This window comes from Macadamia integrifolia, chromosome 14 (assembly GCF_013358625.1).
Source record: "Macadamia integrifolia cultivar HAES 741 chromosome 14, SCU_Mint_v3, whole genome shotgun sequence".
In the NCBI taxonomy this organism is placed as follows: domain Eukaryota; kingdom Viridiplantae; phylum Streptophyta; class Magnoliopsida; order Proteales; family Proteaceae; genus Macadamia; species Macadamia integrifolia.
This window is the reverse complement of record NC_056570.1, coordinates 32,435,247-32,457,227: the sequence shown is the minus strand read 5'-3', so window position 1 is coordinate 32,457,227 and position 21,981 is coordinate 32,435,247. Positions and strand designations below refer to the sequence as shown.

The 21,981-nt window shown below is 38.1% G+C and overlaps 3 protein-coding genes and 1 long non-coding RNA gene across 4 annotated transcripts; all 4 read right to left on the bottom strand.

Moving 5' to 3' along the window:
• Nucleotides 1–348: 348 nt before the first annotated feature.
• LOC122061366 (RNA polymerase-associated protein CTR9 homolog) lies at nucleotides 349–2,038 on the bottom strand. The gene has a single exon (XM_042624606.1). It carries the CDS (start codon nucleotides 1,618–1,620, stop codon nucleotides 595–597), a length of 1,026 nt encoding a protein of 341 aa, XP_042480540.1. The 5' UTR covers nucleotides 1,621–2,038; the 3' UTR covers nucleotides 349–594.
• A 996-nt stretch (nucleotides 2,039–3,034) lies between these two features.
• LOC122061367 (constitutive photomorphogenesis protein 10) lies at nucleotides 3,035–8,586 on the bottom strand. Its single transcript, XM_042624607.1, has 4 exons — nucleotides 8,255–8,586; nucleotides 5,929–6,002; nucleotides 3,461–3,608; nucleotides 3,035–3,368 (listed from the first exon to the last, which is right to left on the bottom strand). Exons 1-4 carry the CDS (start codon nucleotides 8,466–8,468, stop codon nucleotides 3,271–3,273), a joined length of 534 nt encoding a protein of 177 aa, XP_042480541.1. The 5' UTR covers nucleotides 8,469–8,586; the 3' UTR covers nucleotides 3,035–3,270.
• Nucleotides 8,587–10,170: 1,584 nt separating this feature from the next.
• LOC122061365 (glucan endo-1,3-beta-glucosidase 4-like) lies at nucleotides 10,171–17,368 on the bottom strand. The gene is made up of 5 exons (XM_042624605.1): nucleotides 17,069–17,368; nucleotides 15,477–15,607; nucleotides 10,989–12,239; nucleotides 10,693–10,720; nucleotides 10,171–10,603 (listed from the first exon to the last, which is right to left on the bottom strand). Exons 2-5 carry the CDS (start codon nucleotides 15,541–15,543, stop codon nucleotides 10,465–10,467), a joined length of 1,485 nt encoding a protein of 494 aa, XP_042480539.1. The 5' UTR covers nucleotides 15,544–15,607; nucleotides 17,069–17,368; the 3' UTR covers nucleotides 10,171–10,464.
• On the bottom strand, nucleotides 12,672–15,468 carry LOC122061368. Its single transcript, XR_006134633.1, has 2 exons — nucleotides 13,895–15,468; nucleotides 12,672–13,792 (listed from the first exon to the last, which is right to left on the bottom strand). It is a non-coding gene; the product is annotated as an uncharacterized LOC122061368 (long non-coding RNA).
• Nucleotides 17,369–21,981: the final 4,613 nt, after the last annotated feature.

The window sequence follows — 21,981 nt, the reverse complement described above, 5'->3', positions numbered from 1 at the left end:
TAAAAGGTTGGAGCTAAGCTCATGGAGTGGAACTCATTCACTGAATCCATATATTGATTCATGTTTCCTGATTACTGTAACCTTCTCTCCTAACTCCCCTAACCACCTCTTTCTAGGACAAATTTTTCCTGCAAACCAGGCTGCCCATAATCACAGGTGTCGAAATGGAATCCCGTTCCGATTAAAAAGGGTATTTTGAAAAATACTAAAAACTAAGGGAGGATTTGCGAACCCATAGGGGAAAGAGATTATTCCATTTCAGCGCATGTAATTACGGGCAGATATTACATTGATTCATCAACTCCTTATATCAAAATGGTTGATAACAGGTATTACATGGTTGAATCATTTAGACATAAATACCATTTTGATGAGTTTATATGCTTATACAAAATATTAGTCTCAGATATAATAACCACATGAAGATAAGATTCTTCCTTCCCTTCTCAGATCTCTGACTGAATTATTAAGCAATATATACATAATAAAGTTCTTGATCAAATACAAGACCTCTATTGTTGAAAAAATAATAGTAATAACAATAAAAATGTGTACAAACCCAGTGAAGAATGAAGATCCAAAGATGATTAAATCCTACATTGTTAATCGGAGAACGCGTTTTTTCTGGGAACCCAAACGCTTGTCGCCCTTAACCCTGATCAAATGGCTTAAGACTTTGACATATCGACTTACAATCCCTCTCATCTTGACTCCTCCGGCGCGCTCTCCCTGCTGTTTGGTCACCAACTGAAGCTGTTTCTCTTCTTCTATGAAATGGTGGCCAAGAGAATTGTTACCATTCTTCTGATCTCCCTCAACATTGATCATCAGTTCCTTCAGCTTCAAGCTTCTATGATCACTGACATCCTCATTACTGCCTGTAGAAGGGTTCTCACTTTGGGGAGAACCCAACACTATCCCCTGTCCATCAGTTCCTTCAATAGGCTTCATAAGTTCCTCCAAGCTTCTAGGATTGGTGGTATCTTCATTCTCATCAACTCCTTTGGAAGAAGAACTCCTTGTGTCCTTTGGATCAAGACTGAAATCCTCACCACTGCCTGTAGAAGAATTTTCACTTTGGGGAGAACCCATCAAAATACTTTGTCCACCAGTTCCTTCAATAGGCTTCATGGGTTCCTTCCAGCTTCTAGGATTGGTAGCATCTTCCTTCTCATCAACTCCTTTGGAAGAAGAAGAACTCCTTGTGTCCTTTGGATCAGGACCCAACACTATGCACTGTCCATCAGCTCCTTCATCAGGCTTCATGGGTTCCTTAAAGCTTCTAGGATTGGTGGCATCTTCCTTCTCATCAACTCCTTTGGAAGAAGAAGAATTCCTTGTGTCCTTTGGATCAGGACTGACATCCTCACTGCTGCCTGTAGAAAGATCATCACTTTGGGGAGTACCCATCACTATCCTTTGTCCATTGGCTCCTTCAATAGGCTTCATGGGTTCCTTCAGGCTTCTAGGATTGGTGGCATCTTCATTCTCATCAACTCCTATGGGAGAACTCCTTTTTGTATCCTTTGGATCAGTATCCTTCAGCTTTATGGGCTTCCTAGTTCTCTTGGACATGCTAATGTCATAGAGCCTTTTACTCTGACTGCACTCGCTGCCCATTGTCAAATGAGCTTACAGAATTGGAGGTCCCCGGTTGCTTGGAGGTAACAAAGCCAGGAGAAATAATTGTGATTGTTAGGAGATCTAAAGGGTAATCTTCAGAGTTTCCTTAGGGATCAATCAAGTTTGTGTTCGAGATCTTCCAGAAGGTGGGTTGTCGATATCGTATCATTCAATAAAATTAAAAATTCAATCCTCCTACGTTAGTAGCTGCTTGATTAGGGGGAAATGATACCAAACACCTAGACTTGATGACATTCAACCCCCGATTTTAGGTATATCGGCCGTGATTGATACATGTACTTGACCGATACTGCAGTGATCATATCAATACAGGGGAGTGTAAAATGACCCCAAAAAAAAAAGTTACAGGTATTTTGAGGGGCAAAATGATCTAATTCAATCTGCATCGGTACCTCGGTGTCGGATGATATCAATACCTAAGGTCAGGACTCATCCCCACTACCACCACCCAATCGGGATCAGATCAACAGAGGCCAATTCCGATTACCGCCGATCCATGTATGGATACTAGGGTTAGGGCATGTTTTCACCTACTCCAGCCGATATCTCACCGAACCTGACCGATTCCGATTCCAATTCTGGGTTTTTAAACCCTACCACCATCACCACCACCTGATGAGGGGCACAGTGGATCCCATGTTACTATCAGTATCAGATGATGAACCACACAGAAGCCCCACATTACCATCGGCAGTGACATTGCATCATTTTCTCCTGTTCTGTATTCAAGTGTTTCCACCTCCTTAGTACTTACTCATCCCTTCTGTCTCAAGCACTTTGTTGGTTAGTACCAATGAAACATCAAAGTTGGAACAACAAATCATATAGAAATTTTGCACTTGTTCACCAACTAATTTTCCACAGTATTTTGATGTATTAAAGGTAAACAGTACTACTAGCTCACCAGAATGAGCACAACATCAGGTACTTGATGAACAAGCAGGGGATCAAGGAATCAAGATTTGGTGAAGGTGAGGATTTCAATTTTGTAACCAAAGCCATACAGTTTTGTCCGTTTCTTTTCTAAACTGGTTATTTCAATCAAAATCATTGTAATATGTCATATGCCTCTCTGTTTCTGTCAACTACAATCAAGTCCCCTTGATCAGTGTCAACTGGAAACTGTTCACATTTTATACCTTCAATATCTAAAGCTTACATATTTCAGTTCTGTGGGAACCAAAACCGATCCTCATCAGGATCGATGAGGAATTGGTGAAAATCTGCCCAAATATGTCCTAGCCCTAGTTTTTAGATGGGGATCAGCCAGAATTGATCCCAATTTTAAAAACCCTGGGCTGAACTCATCTTTCTTTCCTTTTTTTTTTTTTATCTGAAGGATGGGTGGGAAGGTCCAAGAAGAGAATATAGCACACTGTAGATCCATGCATATGCGGGAAGATCCCACCATCTATGCTGCAGCTTGAGCACATGAAAGACATTGAAGATAAAGAAGTCCTGGTCACATACAGGAAAATCTGGTAATTACAACAGAACACATTCTGGCACATAGCCTTGAAATCACTTGAAGACATCCTTTCACACTCGAACCACAATAGGAGAAAACGGAAGGGACTACAAGCTCAAATGTTTGCAATTCTTGATGCCCTCCTGATTTAGATGATTTTACCTAGCAAATCGCATGGTCCACTCTGCAGCTGCCTCATCGTGTTTAGCTCTGTCTGTCAAGTACAAGTGAGCAATTCCTGGGACTAAAGGGTTATCTGCAAGGATGAGTTTAGCCAAAGGTCTGGTAAGAGAATTATCTCCAGGAACACGTCCAGAGGAAATTCGACAGCAAAATACCAGAACTTACATGGGTCCGGATTGATGAATATTGACCTGATCTCAAGTAGCACCTTTGAGATTGTAAGAGCAGGACTCCAGCCATCTTTCAAGATGTTTAAACCAGGGTTGCCGGAAGAATCAACATTGCAGTGGTAGATTCGGGTTATGAATGCCACCTAAAGCCCGAGAGAGAGAGAGAGTAGATTCAGATTTTTAATACCACCTAAAGCCCAAGTAGAGACAGAGAGTACCATACACACAGACATGCACTAAATTCAATCAATAAATAGAAATAAATGAGCAGCAGGAACAAGAAAAATTAAATAAGCCACAGATGTCCCACGTCATGTGATGCTATAGAGGGAGCAAAATATAACATGCTCAAGGGGCCAGGTATTGGATCCCACAACACTGCCTCTACTCAAGGTAATTTTTTCTAGACAAAAACCTAATCAACTAACATGAACGTCCACCCAAGCAGAACACTCCTTCGAGGTTGTTCACATTTCAGTGGCAATCCTTGCTTAAAGAATACAATGTTTCAATGCAGGACAGCATTTTCCCCCATTTATTAATGATCTAGGACAAGAAGGATCTCCCTCCATATGGTATTTATTGACCTAGAAAAAGCTTATTAATCAATCAAGTATTAGAGAAAAATGTTTGAAATAAATATGTGGACATAAATAAATATATGTATAATGGTGTGGTGACTAGTGTAAGAACTGTGGGGGATCAAGGTAGTGAATTCCCAATTTCGATTCGGTTACATCAAGGATTAGCTTTAAGCCCTTATTTATGTGAGCTTATTATGGATGACTTAACCAGCGACATTCAAGATGAGGTTCCTTGGTGTATTTTTTTTTGCTGATGATATTGTCTTGGTGGATTAGATAAAAATAGAGATTAAAGTTAGAGCTATGGAAATCAACCTTGGAACCACAAGGTTTTAAGATAAGTAGAACAAACACGAAGCATATCGTGTGTAACTTTAGTTCCACAAAAACGGATATTGAAGTGGTGAAAATTGATGAGAGGGAGATTTTGCAAAGCAATTATTTTTTGTATCTTGGATTAATCATTAATGAAGAATGTGATACAGAGGAAGATGTTTCACAAAGAATTAAAATAAGATGGATGAAGTGAAGAGGTGTATTTTGAGTGTGGGGATGTATTCTTTTAAAACTTAAAAAAAGAAATTTTATAAGATAGTCATGTGATCGGCTATTATGTATGGTGCAGAATGTTGGATAGTTAAGAAGCAGCATGTAAATAAACACAATATAGTTTACCAAAAAAAAAATAAAAAATAAAAAATAAAAACTCAGTGTAGTTGAGATGAGGATGTTAAGATGGATGTGCAGAAAAACTAAGGAGAATAAAGTAAGAAATGATCATATTAGGGCTGAGTTGGTAGTAGCACCGATACATAACAAACTACGAGAAATTCGTCTGAGGTGACCTAGCCATGTTCAATGGAAGCCTTTGGATGCTCCAGTACTGAAGAGTGATTTGATTCAGATTGAACAAGCTAATAGGGCCAGGGGCAGACCTAAAATGACTCTAGGAATTGTCATTGATCAAGAAGGAAATCCAAAATGAACTCAAGACTTCGGTGCAATTGGTGAGGAAAGACATGCATAGCTTAGGCCCTATATCAAATTGGAGGGTAATGATCTATGTGATCGAACCCATTGTTGCTGTTGTATTAATGATCTCGGACAAGAAAACCTTCTAGTGAACATTTGGAGTAAATAGAAAAGCTGCCCTGATCAATGCATTAATGTCTCCACATCAATAAAAGGGTATTAGAGTGTACAATGCCATCATCTAAACTAAACCATTATTTCAAACGAAAATAAATGAAAGAAACTAACTACTTAACTTCATGCAAACCCAGTAATGGGCCAGGTTGCAATAGGCCAAAGTCAGTATAGGAAACCTCAACAAGCCTCCCACAACCAAAGTGCCGGGGTGTGACCTATTGAAAAAAAAAATAGTTTCCCCGTCATACCAATATATCTACCTGCCAAAAACCACGCAGCTAGCCAGCCGTAGGGCCAAAATAAGTGGGTTAATTAGGTAAGAAAACCCTTCCCAGTTATGCCCAATAGATATAAGCGAGGGATTGAAATTTTCGTCCTCCTAAATTTATCTCCTAGAACTATATGAGCGATTAATAGTATCTCCTGTGGAAACTAAACCTGTAATTCCTTTATTCCATACTTTGGTAGGGTAACAAAAGGATGCCATCTTACAATCAAACATATATAAGGGATTATTGGTTATTTAGTTCAATGTTACAATGATTTTTAAATTTAACACTAACTTTTCCCTCCCCCACCCAAAAAAAAAAGTAACAGTGACTATGTCTTCAATGCAAAATCTTGTCTCCAAATACACAGTAATTTCTCCTAACACATAAAATGATGTTTAAAATGGCAAAAGTTGAAAATAAATGTAACCTCTCAATATTTCGAATCTAACCAGGCATACCTTGGGAGGTTTGAAGGGGTAATCATGTGGGAATGTAATGTCCAGAAAAAAAATTCCACCTTCGTAAGGCAACCCTGCAAACGATAAGATAAAGAAATCAATTAAATATATATCCTTCAGCCAAAAAAAAAAAAAGAGCATTGCCAAGTCAGGTAACTTATGTCCATAGGTCATTTGATAATCTATCCTGTGACTGATGTCATGGGCACTTTCCTATCTTATGAAAGAAAATAGAGGAGAGGAAAGAAAGAACAAAGGCGAAATGAACCAAAATATATCCTGCGCTGACTGATCTACCATGCCAAGCATGCAGAAAAAGTCAGACATTTGAACTGAACTAGTTCATGAAAGACAAGTAAATAAGGAAGGAAATTATAGGGGGTTAATGTAATCCAAATCACCATAAAAAAATCACTGAAAGAGAGAAAATATAGAGCAGAAACATTTTAGGTCAATCATAGGCAAACATAGCATAATGATTATATACGGTAAATATTGTTAAATGTGTTTAGGAGCAAATGAAGTCTATCTAATGAACAGCGTATCCTTGCATACACATAGAACAAAAGCAAAACTTGGAGCTTGATAAGAAAATATTGTTAAACGTGTCTCGGAGCAAAAGAAGTCTATCTAATGAACAGTACATCCTTTGCATACACATAGAACAAAAGCAAAACTTGGAGCGTGATACATCAAAAGAATGTTCCCATTGTCGTTCAACACGTTAAACCAAGTTAAGATACATAGATTAGAACATTTATTCCCCACTTGATTTCCTGGTAAGAGAATGACAAGTCATTGAACCACACTAATTCATTTGTTGGTATAACATAAATGAACCATATAACTTGTATTTAAACTCCATTCAATACCAAAAGTATCATTATAGGATCCTTGTCCTCCATTGTCAATAACATAGACCAACTGATTTAATAATTATATAATCTCCACTAATAGAAAGAGTTACAAGAAAGCAGAAAATGGTGCTAGGGTATGAATAATTGATACTGTAAATATCTAAAAGAGAAATCCCTTAATAATATTATACCTCCAATTTAGCATGCATGATCAGCTTAAATCATACAAGCCACAAATTTCACATTTTTAATGTGTTTCCAAATTCTTCATTCATTAGCACAAGGGTGAACGTTTCTCTAAATTGACCGCCCCAAGAACATTGGTAACTACATAGTTATCCAGTTTCATGTGCCACAAATTTTTGAGCTCTTTGAAACATAAAACAGTTCATAACCAAGGGCAAGTTGAATGTAGGCTAAGCCACTTAAAATCCAGCACCAACAGAATAAATGTTAGCTATCAAAACTTAAAAATGAAAAATGTAGCTTTGTTAACATTTATGGAAAAGATATACAATTTCCAGAAACAAAATCAAACCCAAATTGTGATCACCAAAAGATCTATGTTGTCCCAACCACCATATTTGAACCAATCATCACCCATTCTTAACATTTTCCCCCATGAGATAACATTACAATTTTCAAATATAAAGTCACTCCTTGAAGAGTAGAAGTCCCTTTCCACCCTGCATAAAGTCACACATCCTTACAACCAACCATTACACTATTTAAATACCAAGCTTCAATTGTGTGGCACCCTGTTTACAACCTTGGGAGGTTGGAACTTGCACACTTGACACCAGCTTTTACTTCCTAATAGAACTTTAGTTGAAACCTTTGGAAAATCCATATGAACTTCTCTGAGGAAATCCCACAAGTAAGAAAACTGCAAAAGAAAACTTGCGCCAGGATTATTTATTCAATTCCCATGTTTCTTAATCAGCTCCCGAATATAATGAAGCATGGATCAAGAACTCTAGCACATGAACGATGGATGATCAAAAAGATTAAATTTTCCATAACCCTTTTTACTTAAAGGGGGAAGTTATTTAAATATTTTGTTCCAGAGTACCACTACTAATGTTCATTAATGGACTCATATATGTGGTATCAACAAAGATATACACATGAGATACCAAAATTGATATTTTGTCATATCAAGCATCCTTCGGAAAATTTTTCACAGCGAAATTAAAGGAGCAATTTCATTCACTGAATGAGCTGGCAATATATCCTTCTTTTTTGGGGGAAATTATGATTTGTACATAACACAAAGAACTAAGAAGAATAACTCACAAATAACAGCATATCAAACTTAAAAAAGAGAGCTCAATCCTGTAAATTGATCAGGAAGTGGAATTAAGTAACAACCCAAAATTCAAAATAATGGATTCTTTTGGAACACCAAACAAATTTAGAGTATTGTACACCCACAAAAGCAGAGAGAAAAATGAGAGAAGGGTACCCACCTGGAGGGCCAATGATGGTGGCAATCCACTGGTAGAGACTATCTCCTTTGGGTCCGGCGGCGCAATCGGGAGGTGGGTTCAAGTTGAAGTCCTGCATCTCCTTCTGTATCCTCTTCCCTGAATTGGACACTGATGTCGTCGACGGCCATGCTCGTCTTCCTCCTCCAGCTGCTGGTGCTGTTCCTCCTCCGCCTGAGGAGCTCGGGCAGTTCATTGCTGACGTCCCACACAAAATTCAGTATTGTTTGGTTCCAGTGTCAGTGACACAGTGGGAGTAGCCTCTAGTAGACGACGAACCTGAAATTCTTGAAGGCATCAATCCGCATCTGACTCTTTATCAACTCGCGTAATCCGTCTCATATCGCAATTCTGCAGTGGAAATCTGTATCGGAATCGGAATCGGAATCGGAATCGGCCTGAGGCCCAAAATCTGAAATGGAAACGGGAACCGGTCCGGCCAATTCCATTTGATCCGGATGAAATTGGCTAATGTACAATAAGGGACATTTTGGATAATGCTCTCCTTTTTTTTATGGGTATTTTGGATAACACGGGAAGAGTTCTCATCTCTTGCTTACTACCAAACATTAGATTGGTGCAAACATATGATTTTTTGAAACGGTTATTTGAGCAAGTGGTGAAAGGGAGCCAATCAATGAAGAGCAACGGAATGATTTTTATACTAAGAGGCATGGAGGTTATTTCATTTGAGGAGAGATAGAGAAAGTGCTAGTATATCCTTTGTGATCGGCCAAGATCACTTTTTCTTCATTTTTTGAGGATGAGCCTAGCCTCCTATAATGATTTTACCCAATTCCAACCTCTATATAATAGGGGTATTTTGGGTAATCAAAATGTCAACCACGTTATGGATGAGTCCCTCTTGGGTCATCCATGCGTATGTATTATTAATCTCTACTTTCTTTGTTTTTAACATTTTACAAATAATAGATCTCTTAAGTTTAACACCTCCCCCCCCCCCCCCCAAAAAAAATAGTAATACTTGTTGAAAGTTATTTTTTTCTTCTTTCTAGCGCAATCTTTTAAGTCCTCGAAAGGGTCAAGCAATTGAGTGCATGGTTATTAGGGGAATCAATGGAATGTTTTTATAATTTCAACAAGAGTGTCAACGGTCAAGTGGTACAACTCAACCCATAAATATTTTCAACACAATTTCTATTGCAAAATTATGAAGAAAAAAAATCGTAGATTTTATATACTAAAAGCAACAGTTAGATTTTCTCATTCAACCCCGGTATGACTCAATCCATGCGATTGTAAGGTCATTATAGGCCTGCAGGACTAGTCAGACCAAAGGCCTAAATACCCATCATTTGCAGAAAAAAAAAAAAGGAACAGTTAGATTTGATCTTTCAGTATTTTGACATATGGTTGCTTGGGCAGTGACTCTCACTATGGCCACATGGTTCATCCACGACATGAAAAGTATCTATGGACATTCTCTATATGGAAAAAGCACGACGATCAAGTGAAGCATTGACGCATAAATCAAGTGTATTGGGGTGGTCGGATAAGCCATCCCAATTTACATTCATTGTCCCTTGAATGCCCAATCTGGTTTTTTTCTCGTTTTTCAAGAAAGTTCCCAAGTAACCTCATAGGTTTGGACACCATAATGTTTTGTTTTTTTTTTTATGCCACGTAAGATAGTGACAATGTTTTCTGCCTAAGAGTGTAGCTGTCAAGGGGACAGGGCGATCATTTTGTCCACTACTGAGTTAACACGCAGCCCCTACACTCCCGGACAGACAGCACACTCCCTACATAGATACTCATGGCCACCCTATTTCACCATTTGTTAAATCGATCTGATAGGGTAGTATAATCATCGACCTAATAAGATAAATCTTGGTTTAAGGCCATGGAGAGTGAACTGCTAAGGAAAGAAATGCTAATAAAGCAAGAGATTGTTTAAATTTCCATTCATGGCAAGGTCTACTGAATCAATTCCAAGGATTATACAGTCGAAATCCAAAAGGTGAAAAGACAACTGGAAAGGAAAACAAAAATGATCAACAGAAGAATTAACAACAAAAAGAATGAGTATTCAACCACGGTTGAGTGTTCCTTGGGGGCAAGTACACTACATCTACATCTCTCTTAACTCTTTACAACATTTGCTACCTCCACAGTAAGTTTTATACCTGATCAAAGCCAGGGCGAAAATTGGACATTTGTGCTCCCTGGAATCAGACCAGAGCAAGAATAATAGCCAGGATCAGATACACAATCTTGGAAGCTTGCAGGATTGAAGTTGAACCCACGTCGATCGTGGGCATGGGTCCAAATGCAGCCGGAGTTGTTACTACACTTGTGTTTGAACTAGAACTGTAACATAAAATCACATGTTTAAAGCATGTATATACAACCTGTTAAAAAAATTTTGGAGAAGATAAATTCAAGAACCGCTTGCTCACCTTCCAGAAAAAATGCATGAACCATGGCCTGCAAATTGTTTAAGCCATCAGAAACAAATGGAGTACTCAAAAGAGTTGATAAACTTTACCAAAAAATTGATGATTAAAGAATATATATCTGATCACACTAAACAGCTACAAAAAAATGATATAATAACTCTAAAAGTTCACAATTATTCAAAAATACCAACCTTCTAATCTAATTACTTGGTAAAAATTGGATGGTACCATTAACCCTTGTTTTTTGTTAAATCTAAGAGGGTAAAGGATATCAAAAGAAGAATGTGGGATCTTACTGGGATCAACATTGGTAACAATGGCTGTACCACCAAAATCGCAGGTCCCACCAGCACTACGCATTTTGTGAAAATAATCATTGTAAGCATAAGAGGCATGGTTTTGGAGTGTGTCAGGATTATAGCATGGTTGCCCTGCCTGAATTACACTGCAATTAGACTGTCCTTGCCCACAAGCCCAGTTCAAACCAGCCTGCAATGCAGCAGAATCTGCATCTTGTTTTGCCACACAGAATGCCCCAACACCTGAAGAGTTCCCAGTAAGTTGAGATGAACTCAGACTTAAAGGATATACTGACGTCCCATTCGGAAAAATGATGCCCCAATTTTTCTCAGATGTGGGCCCTGGCCGTTTGTCTTCGTTGAACATCTCATAAATGTATGTGCTGATAGGAATAGTTGGCTGGCTAGGAGGGCCTGAATTGTTGAGCACTCGGCGGATCAAGTTGTTGTTGTATGTCTCAGCATTATCAAGAGTTGCATCAGGTTCAGTGACTCCACCTAGCCATGGCCAGCCTGATTCTGTCACTATCACAGGAATACCAGAAAAATTTAGTGCATCCATAGAGTAATAGGTGGCATCAACCATGGAGTCAAACATGCTGTTATAAAGGAAAAGAGTATTGGGGTCAACAATCTGTTTGGTTCGAGGAAGTGGCCTAAACAGAGCATAATCAATAGGAAAGATGCCATTTCCTTTTGTGTAACCATAATAAGGGTAGGCATTTAACATAAAAAAGGACCCTGTGTTCTTCAAAAACTGGAGGATCTTGTACATTGTGGAATTCCATGTGGAATTGAAGGTCGCAGTGGAGGGTGGGAAAGGCCTAGGAATAATGTCCATGGACTGTGGGCTCGAAACTTTGACATGGGAACTGAGATTTGAAGCCACTAGGGCATTATGAAGGTAGTTCATGGCTGGAACCAGTATGGGAGAAGCATTGGGTATTGAAGTCAGCACCTCGCTGCCAACAGCAATGGCTGTGATATTGGTTTGTGGCACGTAAGCGGCAACATTCTTATTGACCCAGGCTGCTGCAACTGATGGTGATTCCCCAATCCCTAGCACCTCCTGATTAGTGACTCCCACCATGACTTCAATGCCAGAGCCTGCAAGGGCATTCAGCATGCCACGGTCTGCATCATAGAGACGGATATGAGTAACTTGATGAGCTTTAAGGGTTGACACCACATCCACAGCAGATGGCAAACCGGTTACATCCGTGCCAATGTTTATCCCTATGAATGCACCTGTAAGTTCAAAGAATACAATTCAGGAACAGACACAATGCAGATCCAATTTTGCTCCATGCACTTGGTCTATGAACACTTCAATATGTTTCAACTTTCTATTAGTTCTAAAATAATTTCTCTGCTTGCAAATTATCTTATTATGCAATAATTTTCAGGGGAAAAAATGAAATTCATCTTTGTCCCCTTCTTTCTGTTGTATAGCATGACCTGCAATACATGGAATGAATAACACTGTTTCTATGCAAATGTGCACAAAAGGATAAGAATACAACTCAACTCAGCATTCTTCCAACCAAATGGGACAAGGCTATAAAAATACAACTATCTATTGGATTTTGCTAGATTTTGTCTCACTTTACGAACTGGTAATTTAGTTTCTTTCTTTTGATTATTATTATTATTATTATTTTGGAATTTTTTTTTTTTTTCTGGGGGGTGGGGGGGGGGGGGGGAGGGTTTAAGAAACCATGAAAAGAACATAAGGGAAGAAAGCATAAAGTAGCAGAATGAAGAAAGTGAAATATAATGGAAGGACAAAAAAAATGAAGAGCCCACAATCGAATGAAAAGGACTGAGCCTTTCGGCCAAAAACAGATTTTGTCTGAACATAATAACCCATAAGAATCTAGCAACAGCCACAAAAATCTGATTTCATTTTTTTTCTTCTTTTTCTTTTTCTTTTTTTGCTTCCTATCATCCTTGACTGAGAGATCATAGGAGTGAAGGGAAAAGAATACAGATGTTCTATATGAAGGTAAAACTTGAGTCAGCAGATGCCATAAGCAAAAACCAATAAAAACAAGAACACTAGGCTTCTTATGGGAAAGAACCAAGACAAACATCACGCTCCATCTGCTGACATGCATAAGATATCTCATTGACTCGATCTAATGAAAAAATTTTGGGGAACAAAGCTTTATGTTAGCCACAAGACTTTCCTGTGCTACAAGAAAATCACAGATTCCTTCAAAGCACCAAAGATAGTCAGCAATCCCAGAACCCAAAGATGTACCTCATGAGCACATTCCAAGTTCTCATTTCAATTGATGTGCTCCAGTCTTCAAATATTGAAACCATGTATTGCACTTGCCAATCTACTCAATCTGTTGAGGCCAACAACTTCAACAATATCTTTTTCTGTAAAAGTCACCAGGATAAAAGAAAGATGAAGCTGATAGTCTTCCACAGGGTGAATATGGATTGGTTATCTCCCTTATTTCATCAGCTTTTTTCATGAAAGGAAAGCTTGATCCACCCACATTTGCAGTAGCTTCTGACTTATCAACAATGAGCAAGCTGGCTTAATAGTTAGTTAGTCACACGGTGTTGGTTTGACGGAGACTAGATGGATAAGGTATATGCTAAGAAGTTCTTTGGTACTCATTTATTGGCAGTTGACGCAGTCGTGAATGACAAGATGGGATCGACAGACTATCACTTTTGGTAGCTCTCATACCAAAAAATGGAGGAAGACTAAATCTTAGATGAGACTTTCCAAGATTCCCTTTTTTTCTTTCCGGGGAGATGAAAATCCGAGAAGATTTACTTATCTAGTTAAAAAAAAAAAAGGACGCCGGGGGGGGGGGGGCATACCAAGTGCATGAGGCTCCCGCCACTGCCATATGGGGAAGATCATAATGTACGCAGCTTACCCCTACTTTGCGGAGAGGCTGCTTCCTGACTAGAACCCACGACCACTAGGTTGCAATGGAGCAACCTTACTGTTGCGCTGAGGCCTGCCCTCTTAAAACAAGATGAAATTGAATCCAGCTCCAGCAAGAATCCTTATCCATATCAATAGCTGATGGGAGAGATTAGCCTCGCTCAACAGAGTCATTGTTACCAAGTACTTTACAACCGTGACCATGTATAAAGTGTTACCTTTAACAGAATATCATAGGTAGAACTTCCAATTTTCAAGTTAAAAGGTGAAGCAAAGGGATCTCCTTCTGCCATGTGGCAGAGATAACAAACTGCAAACTGCATAATAGGGAGAGGTAGATGCACAAAGGTTGCAAACAAATGGACTCAGTCGCCATGTTTCAAGCTCAAATGAAATAAAGAAAAAAAAAAACTCCAAAAATTATTTTTCCATGTTGCATAGATCTATTGGAGTGAAAAATAGGAAAAGCAAAGGTGTCAAATACATTGATGGCTGCGCCAACACTTAAGATGCAACTTGTTGAAAACCCAGTATGTGACAAACTCCTTAATGGGACCAACCTTGTAGGAAAATGTACCCTGATAATCTTATTATCAGTGATTTATAAGTATTATTACCAAAAGGACTTCTTTGTCCATAATTCTAATCTGACAATCTTCTTGAGCCAAGTGAAGGGATGACATGGTGAATTCGACCATTGGATGGATGGAAGAGACCTTATATAGGTTTACATGTCAAATTTCTTACCAAAAAGAAAATGTCAAATTTCAGGGCCCATTTCAATTCCCAACCATATGTCCCACCATCTAATGGATTTTCTCCAGTATATTTTCAGTTGTCCTACAAGTAAAGGGATGACATGCAATTCTAACCATTGGGTAGATAGAGGACCATGTCATTGACCAGCCATCCAAATCTTGACTTACATTGAGCTGCCGATTTTGTCATACTGTGAAATGCTTTCAGGGTGAAATTTAACAGATGAATCAACAATGATATGGACAACATGTCAAAAAGATTTTGATCACCAACTACAATTCCATACAGAAAATACTAAGGTCCATATAGTGAAGATAAGAAGCTATCCCTCATCTGCCAATGGGGAAAATGCTGCCCCAATAATAATATATTACTATACCTATAAATTATTATTTATTGTTTACTGCTACTTATCCTAAGCTATATTATAGGTAAATAAAATAGGGTTAAAAAACTTCAGAAAATAAAATGAAAGATATTTCCCAAAAATGTTCGTCCTTCTCACTGTGCACTGTCTAGAACAATGAGATGATAAATTCTTAACAGTTCAAAGAGGGTCAAGCTCATCTGGAAACTGGAAGATAACTTGTTAATCAATTAGAAATATCGGGTTGCAAATTAGACCACATGTGCAAAGAGGAAGAAAAAAAGAAAATACAGGAAGAAAATGTAAATAAATGACATACAGATACATCTCCAACCATGACATAGGTTATTGAAAAGGGAGAAAAATGAAAAGCACCAACCAAAAGAAGGGGGAAAAAAAAGAGGCAAGATGTGGTAAAGTATCCAAAAGAAGCCCAATGAAATACCTGACACATCATAAAACATGAAGGCTATGAGCAAAAACACACTTCCGTGCCATTTTTCAGGCTTCATTTGCCCTCAGATATTCCAAATTAAACTTCCACAGATGTCTCTATCTCCAGTGGCAGAACCAAAACTGTAAAAGAAATTTATCAAACACAAAGAAAATCTAGTAAGGTCCTAGCATACAGGCATCAATTCCAATTATAACTGTGTATGTCAAAGAAATAAAATAATAAAATGGAAGATAACCACGACTTGCCAAATATGAACAGAATTTAAATCACTGAACATGAACCAATTACCAGGTCAAGGAAGGAAACACATAGCCTTGAACAGTCTAGGAAGAAATGTGGAATAAAAGATTCAACACAGTACTAACCAGTCAACCACTGTTTGAGGAATCGAACTAGGAAGGAACCGATCCTGTACTCTGGAACCATGGTGGCAACAAAAATATTCTTACATGATTACCACCAATATCTTGAGGAACTGAGAAAATCTGTTGCGTTTACTATTGTCAAAACATACATCTTAAAAGATGAAAGACGGGCCATAAATGGAGGCAGCTCAAATGGGATTACCAACTTACTGCTGCAAGGTCAAGCAAAGCAAGAAAGCAATGACTTTTAACTGGCACCTTGCTATGTTGAGTTTATCATGCAGGCAGAAGTTAATTGAGTCCATAAAAATATAAAAATGACAGTGTGTGAGGTCCTAAATTAGAGAACCACCAAGTAATTAATTACAAAAGGGACCTATTCATGTGCTCGAACACTAAAATGTCTGCTGCCAGCAAACCTTTTAGAGATCAATATTTTCAGACTTTTAGAAAATTTTCTATACCAAAAAAAAAAAAAAATCCTCTCACCATTCCCACACCCCCCCCCCCCCGGCCCTTCTCCCCTTACGACGCAACAGAGCCAATTACAGCTAATTTTACAGTCAATCATACTTATATTCTTAGCTTCACTTATCCAAAATAACACAACTCTCTGAAGTTCGCATTTTAAAAAATGGAAACAGTAAAGAAGCAAGAGCTAAAAGAGTATTTAAAACTTAAAAAATAGACAAGACAAAAAAACACTGGATCCCAGTTCAAGTCTAGAAGAATAACCCTAACTCATACAGACAGGATACTAAAACTCCACCAACCGTCAGAAAACAAAATGCCCAGATACGCAAAACAAGAAGAACCACACCCCCAAAACACCCCCGCCCCCCCAAAAAAGAGAGAGATGTGCTTGATCTGACTTCCCCATCTGAAAAGCTCTAGCTAATTTACAAGTTCAACCTCGAATCTGCAGAGACATTCCCTTGCTACAAAACTGAGTACAGAAACAAGTATCCAAGAAAGAATTCAGAGAGATTTACTATAATTATTAATTTCAGAACCCCAAAACCCATAAAGTTGCACTCTTAAGTAGAACTAGAACAAGCTACATCTGAACAGAACAACATATACAGAACTATCTGGATACTTAAGAGCCAAACTTCATTTAAAACATGAGAGCTTCTCAGGTACATCAATTTAAAGTTCTGAACTGAAACCCAGTAGCCTAAAACAAGAAAGGAGGAAAATGTACAAAAGAAATACCTCAAAATTTCGTTTCTTCTTTCAAATCTCGCCCACTGATTAGCAGAAACGAAACCTGCAATTTTGTTTTTTTAACAGTTTCATACATTGTAACCCACCAATACGGTAGCTCTGAAGTTAACGAAATCGACGGCGTTCATTTTTCCAAGAAGAAGAAAGGAAATGAAGAATGTGAAGGGACTATCCTCTCTGAGCTCTCTTGTTTTTGGACTTTCTCTTCTTCTATGCTCTGTTTCTTTACATTTTCTTTACATTTTAAGCTGAAAAGACACCGAAAAGCGGAAAGTCACTCAAGACCAAATCATTAACATTTTACAGAAAGAACGGTTGGGACTTGGAGGGCTTGGATTTCAATTTTTATTATTTACTGCAACACCGCCAACTCGGTTATTCGGTGGATCGGTATATTCGTATCGATATTGGAATGTATCAATTTTATCGGATGGTTTTGCTCTCAAAGATAACAATGCCATAGGGTATTTGGTAACCATACCCATGTCTTGTATTCCGTTATAATCTAATCCATGGAGTATTGGTGCAGATGCCTCACATGCAGGAATACTTGCCTCAAAATGGGTTATTTGATGGCAGTTTTGTACTTTAAAAATTAGGATTTTTCGTTATATATTTCTAGCGAATGTTTCTTTATCTATAATGCAAGTAATACTGAGAGGTGTGAAGACGTAGGCAATCTTGTCTAACCTCGTAAACCTGTGTGCATTATTTTTTTTTTTTTTTTCATTATTTTCTGCATCGTTTTAGGGTTGTGTTTTTACAGTCCATTCCATAATGAACCGATTTGGTATTAGCGAGTTATAGGTATCAACAAGGATTAAAGTATCGGTATCGGTCGCTGTATCGGTCGATCAAAATTAAGATACGTATCGGAGGGTATCGTATCGTATCGGAGATACGCTAAGATACGCTAAAGATACGCACATAAATGGATAGGGAACACATTTTTATACACTTTTGCATAAAAAAACAATTAAAAAAAGTTATATATAACATGTAGAATGCATAAATACTTAAGTGGAGGGTATCGTATTGATAGACAAATATATTGAGTTGAAAATGTTCAAAATGATGAGGGTATGGTATTGATAGACAAATATATTTTTTTGAGAAAAATCAAAATTTTCCATGGAAGTTGTAGAACACTTGTTTTTACATAACATATAAAAAATCTAAACATTTTTAATCATTGAGCATGAGTAGATCTAAGAAATTTGAAATAAATTGAAACCCTCATTTTCTCTTGAAAAAAGTTTATAAATCCCTATAAATCCAATGATTTCATGTAATAATGATGCACAAAATGTGATTCTAAGTATGATGAACTAGGGGTGTCAATTCGTGGCCCGAACCGACTAAACCGATCGGGACCGACCGTTTATTAAACGTGTCGGGCCTGAGCCCGGACCGTTTACTAAACGTGTCGGGCCTGAGCCCGGACCGTTTACTAAACGTGTCGGGCCTGAGCCCGGACCGTTTACTAAACGTGTCGGGCCTGAGCCCGGCCCGTTTATAAACGGTTGGTCTTGGTTTTGCTACTTGGACCGTCGGGCGCCAGACCGAGACCGACCGTTTAACACCAGATCGAGATCGGCCTATTGTGCACTGGCCTAGCCCGACCCTTTAATGATTGTAGAATACCTATTTTACCCCCCAAATTAGAAAGTAAAAAACTAAAAAGTAAAAACATGTTCATATTTTAAATAATGGTTATATTTGGTATCATTTATTAATTTATTGTCATTTTTTTGGGTTTGCATGAGTGGGCCGGAATATAAGAGCACATTTTAAAGAGGGTCCGTTTAAAAACCGGTAAAAGCCCGTTTAACATTAAACATGTCCGTAGCCCAATTAAGGCCCGACTAAAGCCCGATTAAGGTGGCCCGATTATAGCCCGAGGCCGACCGACCGAATATAAAGTGTACCATGCCCTCAATAACTAAGTCCGATTAGTTAAATGGGCGGACACGGTGTAGCCTTTGAAAGTCTTTAAGCCCGATTAAGCCCGATCGAAACCGAACCGACCCGACCGGTTGACACCCCTATGATGAACCTTAGATTTGTAAAAAAACTTGAAAATCTAAGGTTAAAGTTGAAAAAAGTGAGTAAAGATTCAAGAACTTACTATTCAAAATTTTCAACTTTCAAGTTCAAGGTTCTTCTTGGACTATGTTTTTCTCCTTCTTTGAACCATTCACTTCGACAATGTTTCTTTCAATCTACCATTTGAGTCTCCAAAAAGGTGTGTGAATCAAAGGGGAAGAAAGAAGAGAAATATAGAAAACTATTGGTGAGAGTTTGAAGTGTTTGTTCAAACAATAAAAGGCACATTCACGGGAATTTTCATATTTTCAGTCGATATGTACCGATACGGTACCGATACAGTACGATACGGCTCGATACATACCGATACGGTCGATACATACCGATACGGTACCGATACGTACCGATACTCTCGGGAATTTCCAGATTTTCAAAAGTTCGTATCGTAGAGTATCGTACGTATCGGTACCGATACGGTACGGTACGGTACGATACGCACGATACAGCGATACATAAAAGGGGGCCCAAAATTCCCCGTAGCGTATCGGTATGTATCGTGCCAATGCCTACCGATACGGCACGATACGCACCGATACTTAAAACCATGGGTATCAATATCAATGTTGGTCGAATTCAATACGAATTAATTGATACCTAATACCATTTGTCGAGAAAGATCACCACAGATTTTAAATGCTCATCTGGGAGGAAAACAAATGGGAACGAGATCCTCTCATGTGTGCCAATCCTTCTAAGCACACATCAAACAATTGGAAGGCACTTGGGTGCTTACCCTAGTGCTATCAAGGGAAGTAAATCCTTTCAAGTGCATCTAGTGAGCATGCGATGGTCATGGGTGAGTGTCCAAGTGGTGCCAGATGTCCAATGTACAGTGGCACACTTCATAGGATTAAGATTGAATTAGGTTTACATACGAGAACAATCTTGTACATCCTTGGTCCGTGAATTTGGAATCCATTTTCTCTCTCTTCATTTAATAGAATCTAAATCCATGAACAAGAGACGTACGATATTATTCTTGTACATGAACCTGATCCGAATTCGAAAGGATTCAAGTCTTGCTGTCAAATGTCAACCATCCAATACGAGTTGGAGGGCCTAGCGCGGATCCAAGTCCAACAAACGGGTGGGATCCAACTGTCATTGTGGACTAGTGGAAGGTCATGAAAATTGGCGATTTTATTCCAAATTGGCCGGAATCAGTTGGATTAGACGATCGACAGATCCGAATCTGATTTTTTAAACCGTGGATCAATGTCTGTAATGATCCCAACTCTATGTACTCGGCCTAAGGGTGTTAATCAATCGGTTCGATCTGATATCCGTTGCGTTGAACCAATTTCAATCTACTAATAAGCTAAAACAAAACAACCCATTAAGCTGAAATCCGGTTCCTATCAAATTTAGTTTCAGTCCAATTTGATTTGGGTTTTATTGGATTATTATTTGTCTGCTACTAATTTTGATCCGGTTCAATTTCGATGTTACAGATAAGAATTTAAATAACAGTAAAAAACATTTTTTGGGGGGGGGGGTAAAAATTGGTTTTCTAACAATTTATTTTTGGATTCAGTTCGATTTTTGGTCTCAGTTGAACCATTTAGGCCCGTTTGATAATGTTTCAAGAAATGGAACAAAAAGCGTTTGATAAAACTGTTTCGTTTCACTTGTTTTCAGAAATAGAAATTGAAATTTCTACCTATTTATGATTCAAGAAACAACCCAGGTGAAACAAGTAGAATTTGTTTCGTCATTTCTAAAAACAACTCATGGCTATTCTTTTCGTTGATTACTATCGACTTCCAAAAACATGACTATCAAACACCTTCAATTCTGTTTCTGTTTCTAGAAATGGAAATTTATGTTTCTACTGTTTCTTGAAACAGAAACGGCGGAAATGTTATCAAACTGGCCTGGGCCCGTTTGATTTTGTTTCTGTTGTTTCTGTGTCTAGAAACATCAGAAACGGTTAAGGAATAATTTTTGGAATTGCAAAAAATGTGTTTGATTTTTCTATTTCCGAAAACATTTTCAACAGTGTAGTCAAGTTCTTTTTTTTTTTTTTTTGTAAAGGCACATCGTTGTAGGTATGCAACTCACGAGTGAAGGCATGACATTGGAGTTACATGTATGCTTCGTGGAGATGAGCTTCAAAAGGATGAAAACAATTCGAAACTGTGAGCTTCGCACAACCAGGTTGGAATTGCTGTATTTGGATAACGAGAAGTTTCAACAATGGATTGAGGTTAGGGTAGGTCAAGTGAAATATCGGGGTTTTCACAATTTTTGTCCCTCCCACTTGTTTATAGAAACCGAAAAACAAGTCTGACTTGTTTCTCCATTCCTGTTTCTAGACATGAAATAAACATAAATTTCTATTTATGTTTCAAAAAATAACTGAAATGAAATAGAAAAATCAAATGGCTTTTAGGGTGTTTTTTCGTTTCTGAACACAAAAAAACGGAAAAACATGTCCTAGAAACAAAATCAAACGGGCCTTACTCTATCGAGTACTTTTTTTTTTTTTTTTTTTAACAGATCTCCAAAATCTTACAATGTCGTGAATAATGAAATTCCCATTGAAATGAAATTTTTAAGGGAATCCTATCAATAAAACATGAATCAATGAAAGGACTCCAATTCATTTCTCACTATTTCTTATATTCATAGATGAATATAAGAATTAATGGGATCCTTCATTAACATTTTTTCCCCACCAAGAATGTTTCCTCACCAATTTGGATTGGATTTTAGCACCCCGGGCATTTTCCTAGCAAATAAGGTTTCTTAAATTAATCACCAACCCGTAAACACTCTTCTTCCCCTCACTCAAC

Bases quoted from the DNA above. Each gene is read 5' to 3' on its own strand.
- LOC122061367 (XM_042624607.1), bottom strand. From the start codon at position 8,468: ATGAACTGCCCGAGCTCCTCAGGCGGAGGAGGAACAGCACCAGCAGCT. The intron at 6,003-8,254 runs GTGGGTACCCTT...TATCGTTTGCAG, and splicing joins CACCATCATTGGCCCTCCAG to GGTTGCCTTACGAAGGTGGA. The intron at 3,369-3,460 runs GTAAGTTCTGGT...TCATCCTTGCAG, and splicing joins ATTCATCAATCCGGACCCAT to ATAACCCTTTAGTCCCAGGA.
- LOC122061365 (XM_042624605.1), bottom strand. From the start codon at position 15,543: ATGAAGCCTGAAAAATGGCACGGAAGTGTGTTTTTGCTCATAGCCTTC. The intron at 12,240-15,476 runs GTATTTCATTGG...TTGAACTTACAG, and splicing joins CATGTTTTATGATGTGTCAG to GTGCATTCATAGGGATAAAC. The intron at 10,604-10,692 runs GTGAGCAAGCGG...TTTATGTTACAG, and splicing joins TCATGCATTTTTTCTGGAAG to TTCTAGTTCAAACACAAGTG.
- LOC122061366 (XM_042624606.1), bottom strand. From the start codon at position 1,620: ATGGGCAGCGAGTGCAGTCAGAGTAAAAGGCTCTATGACATTAGCATG.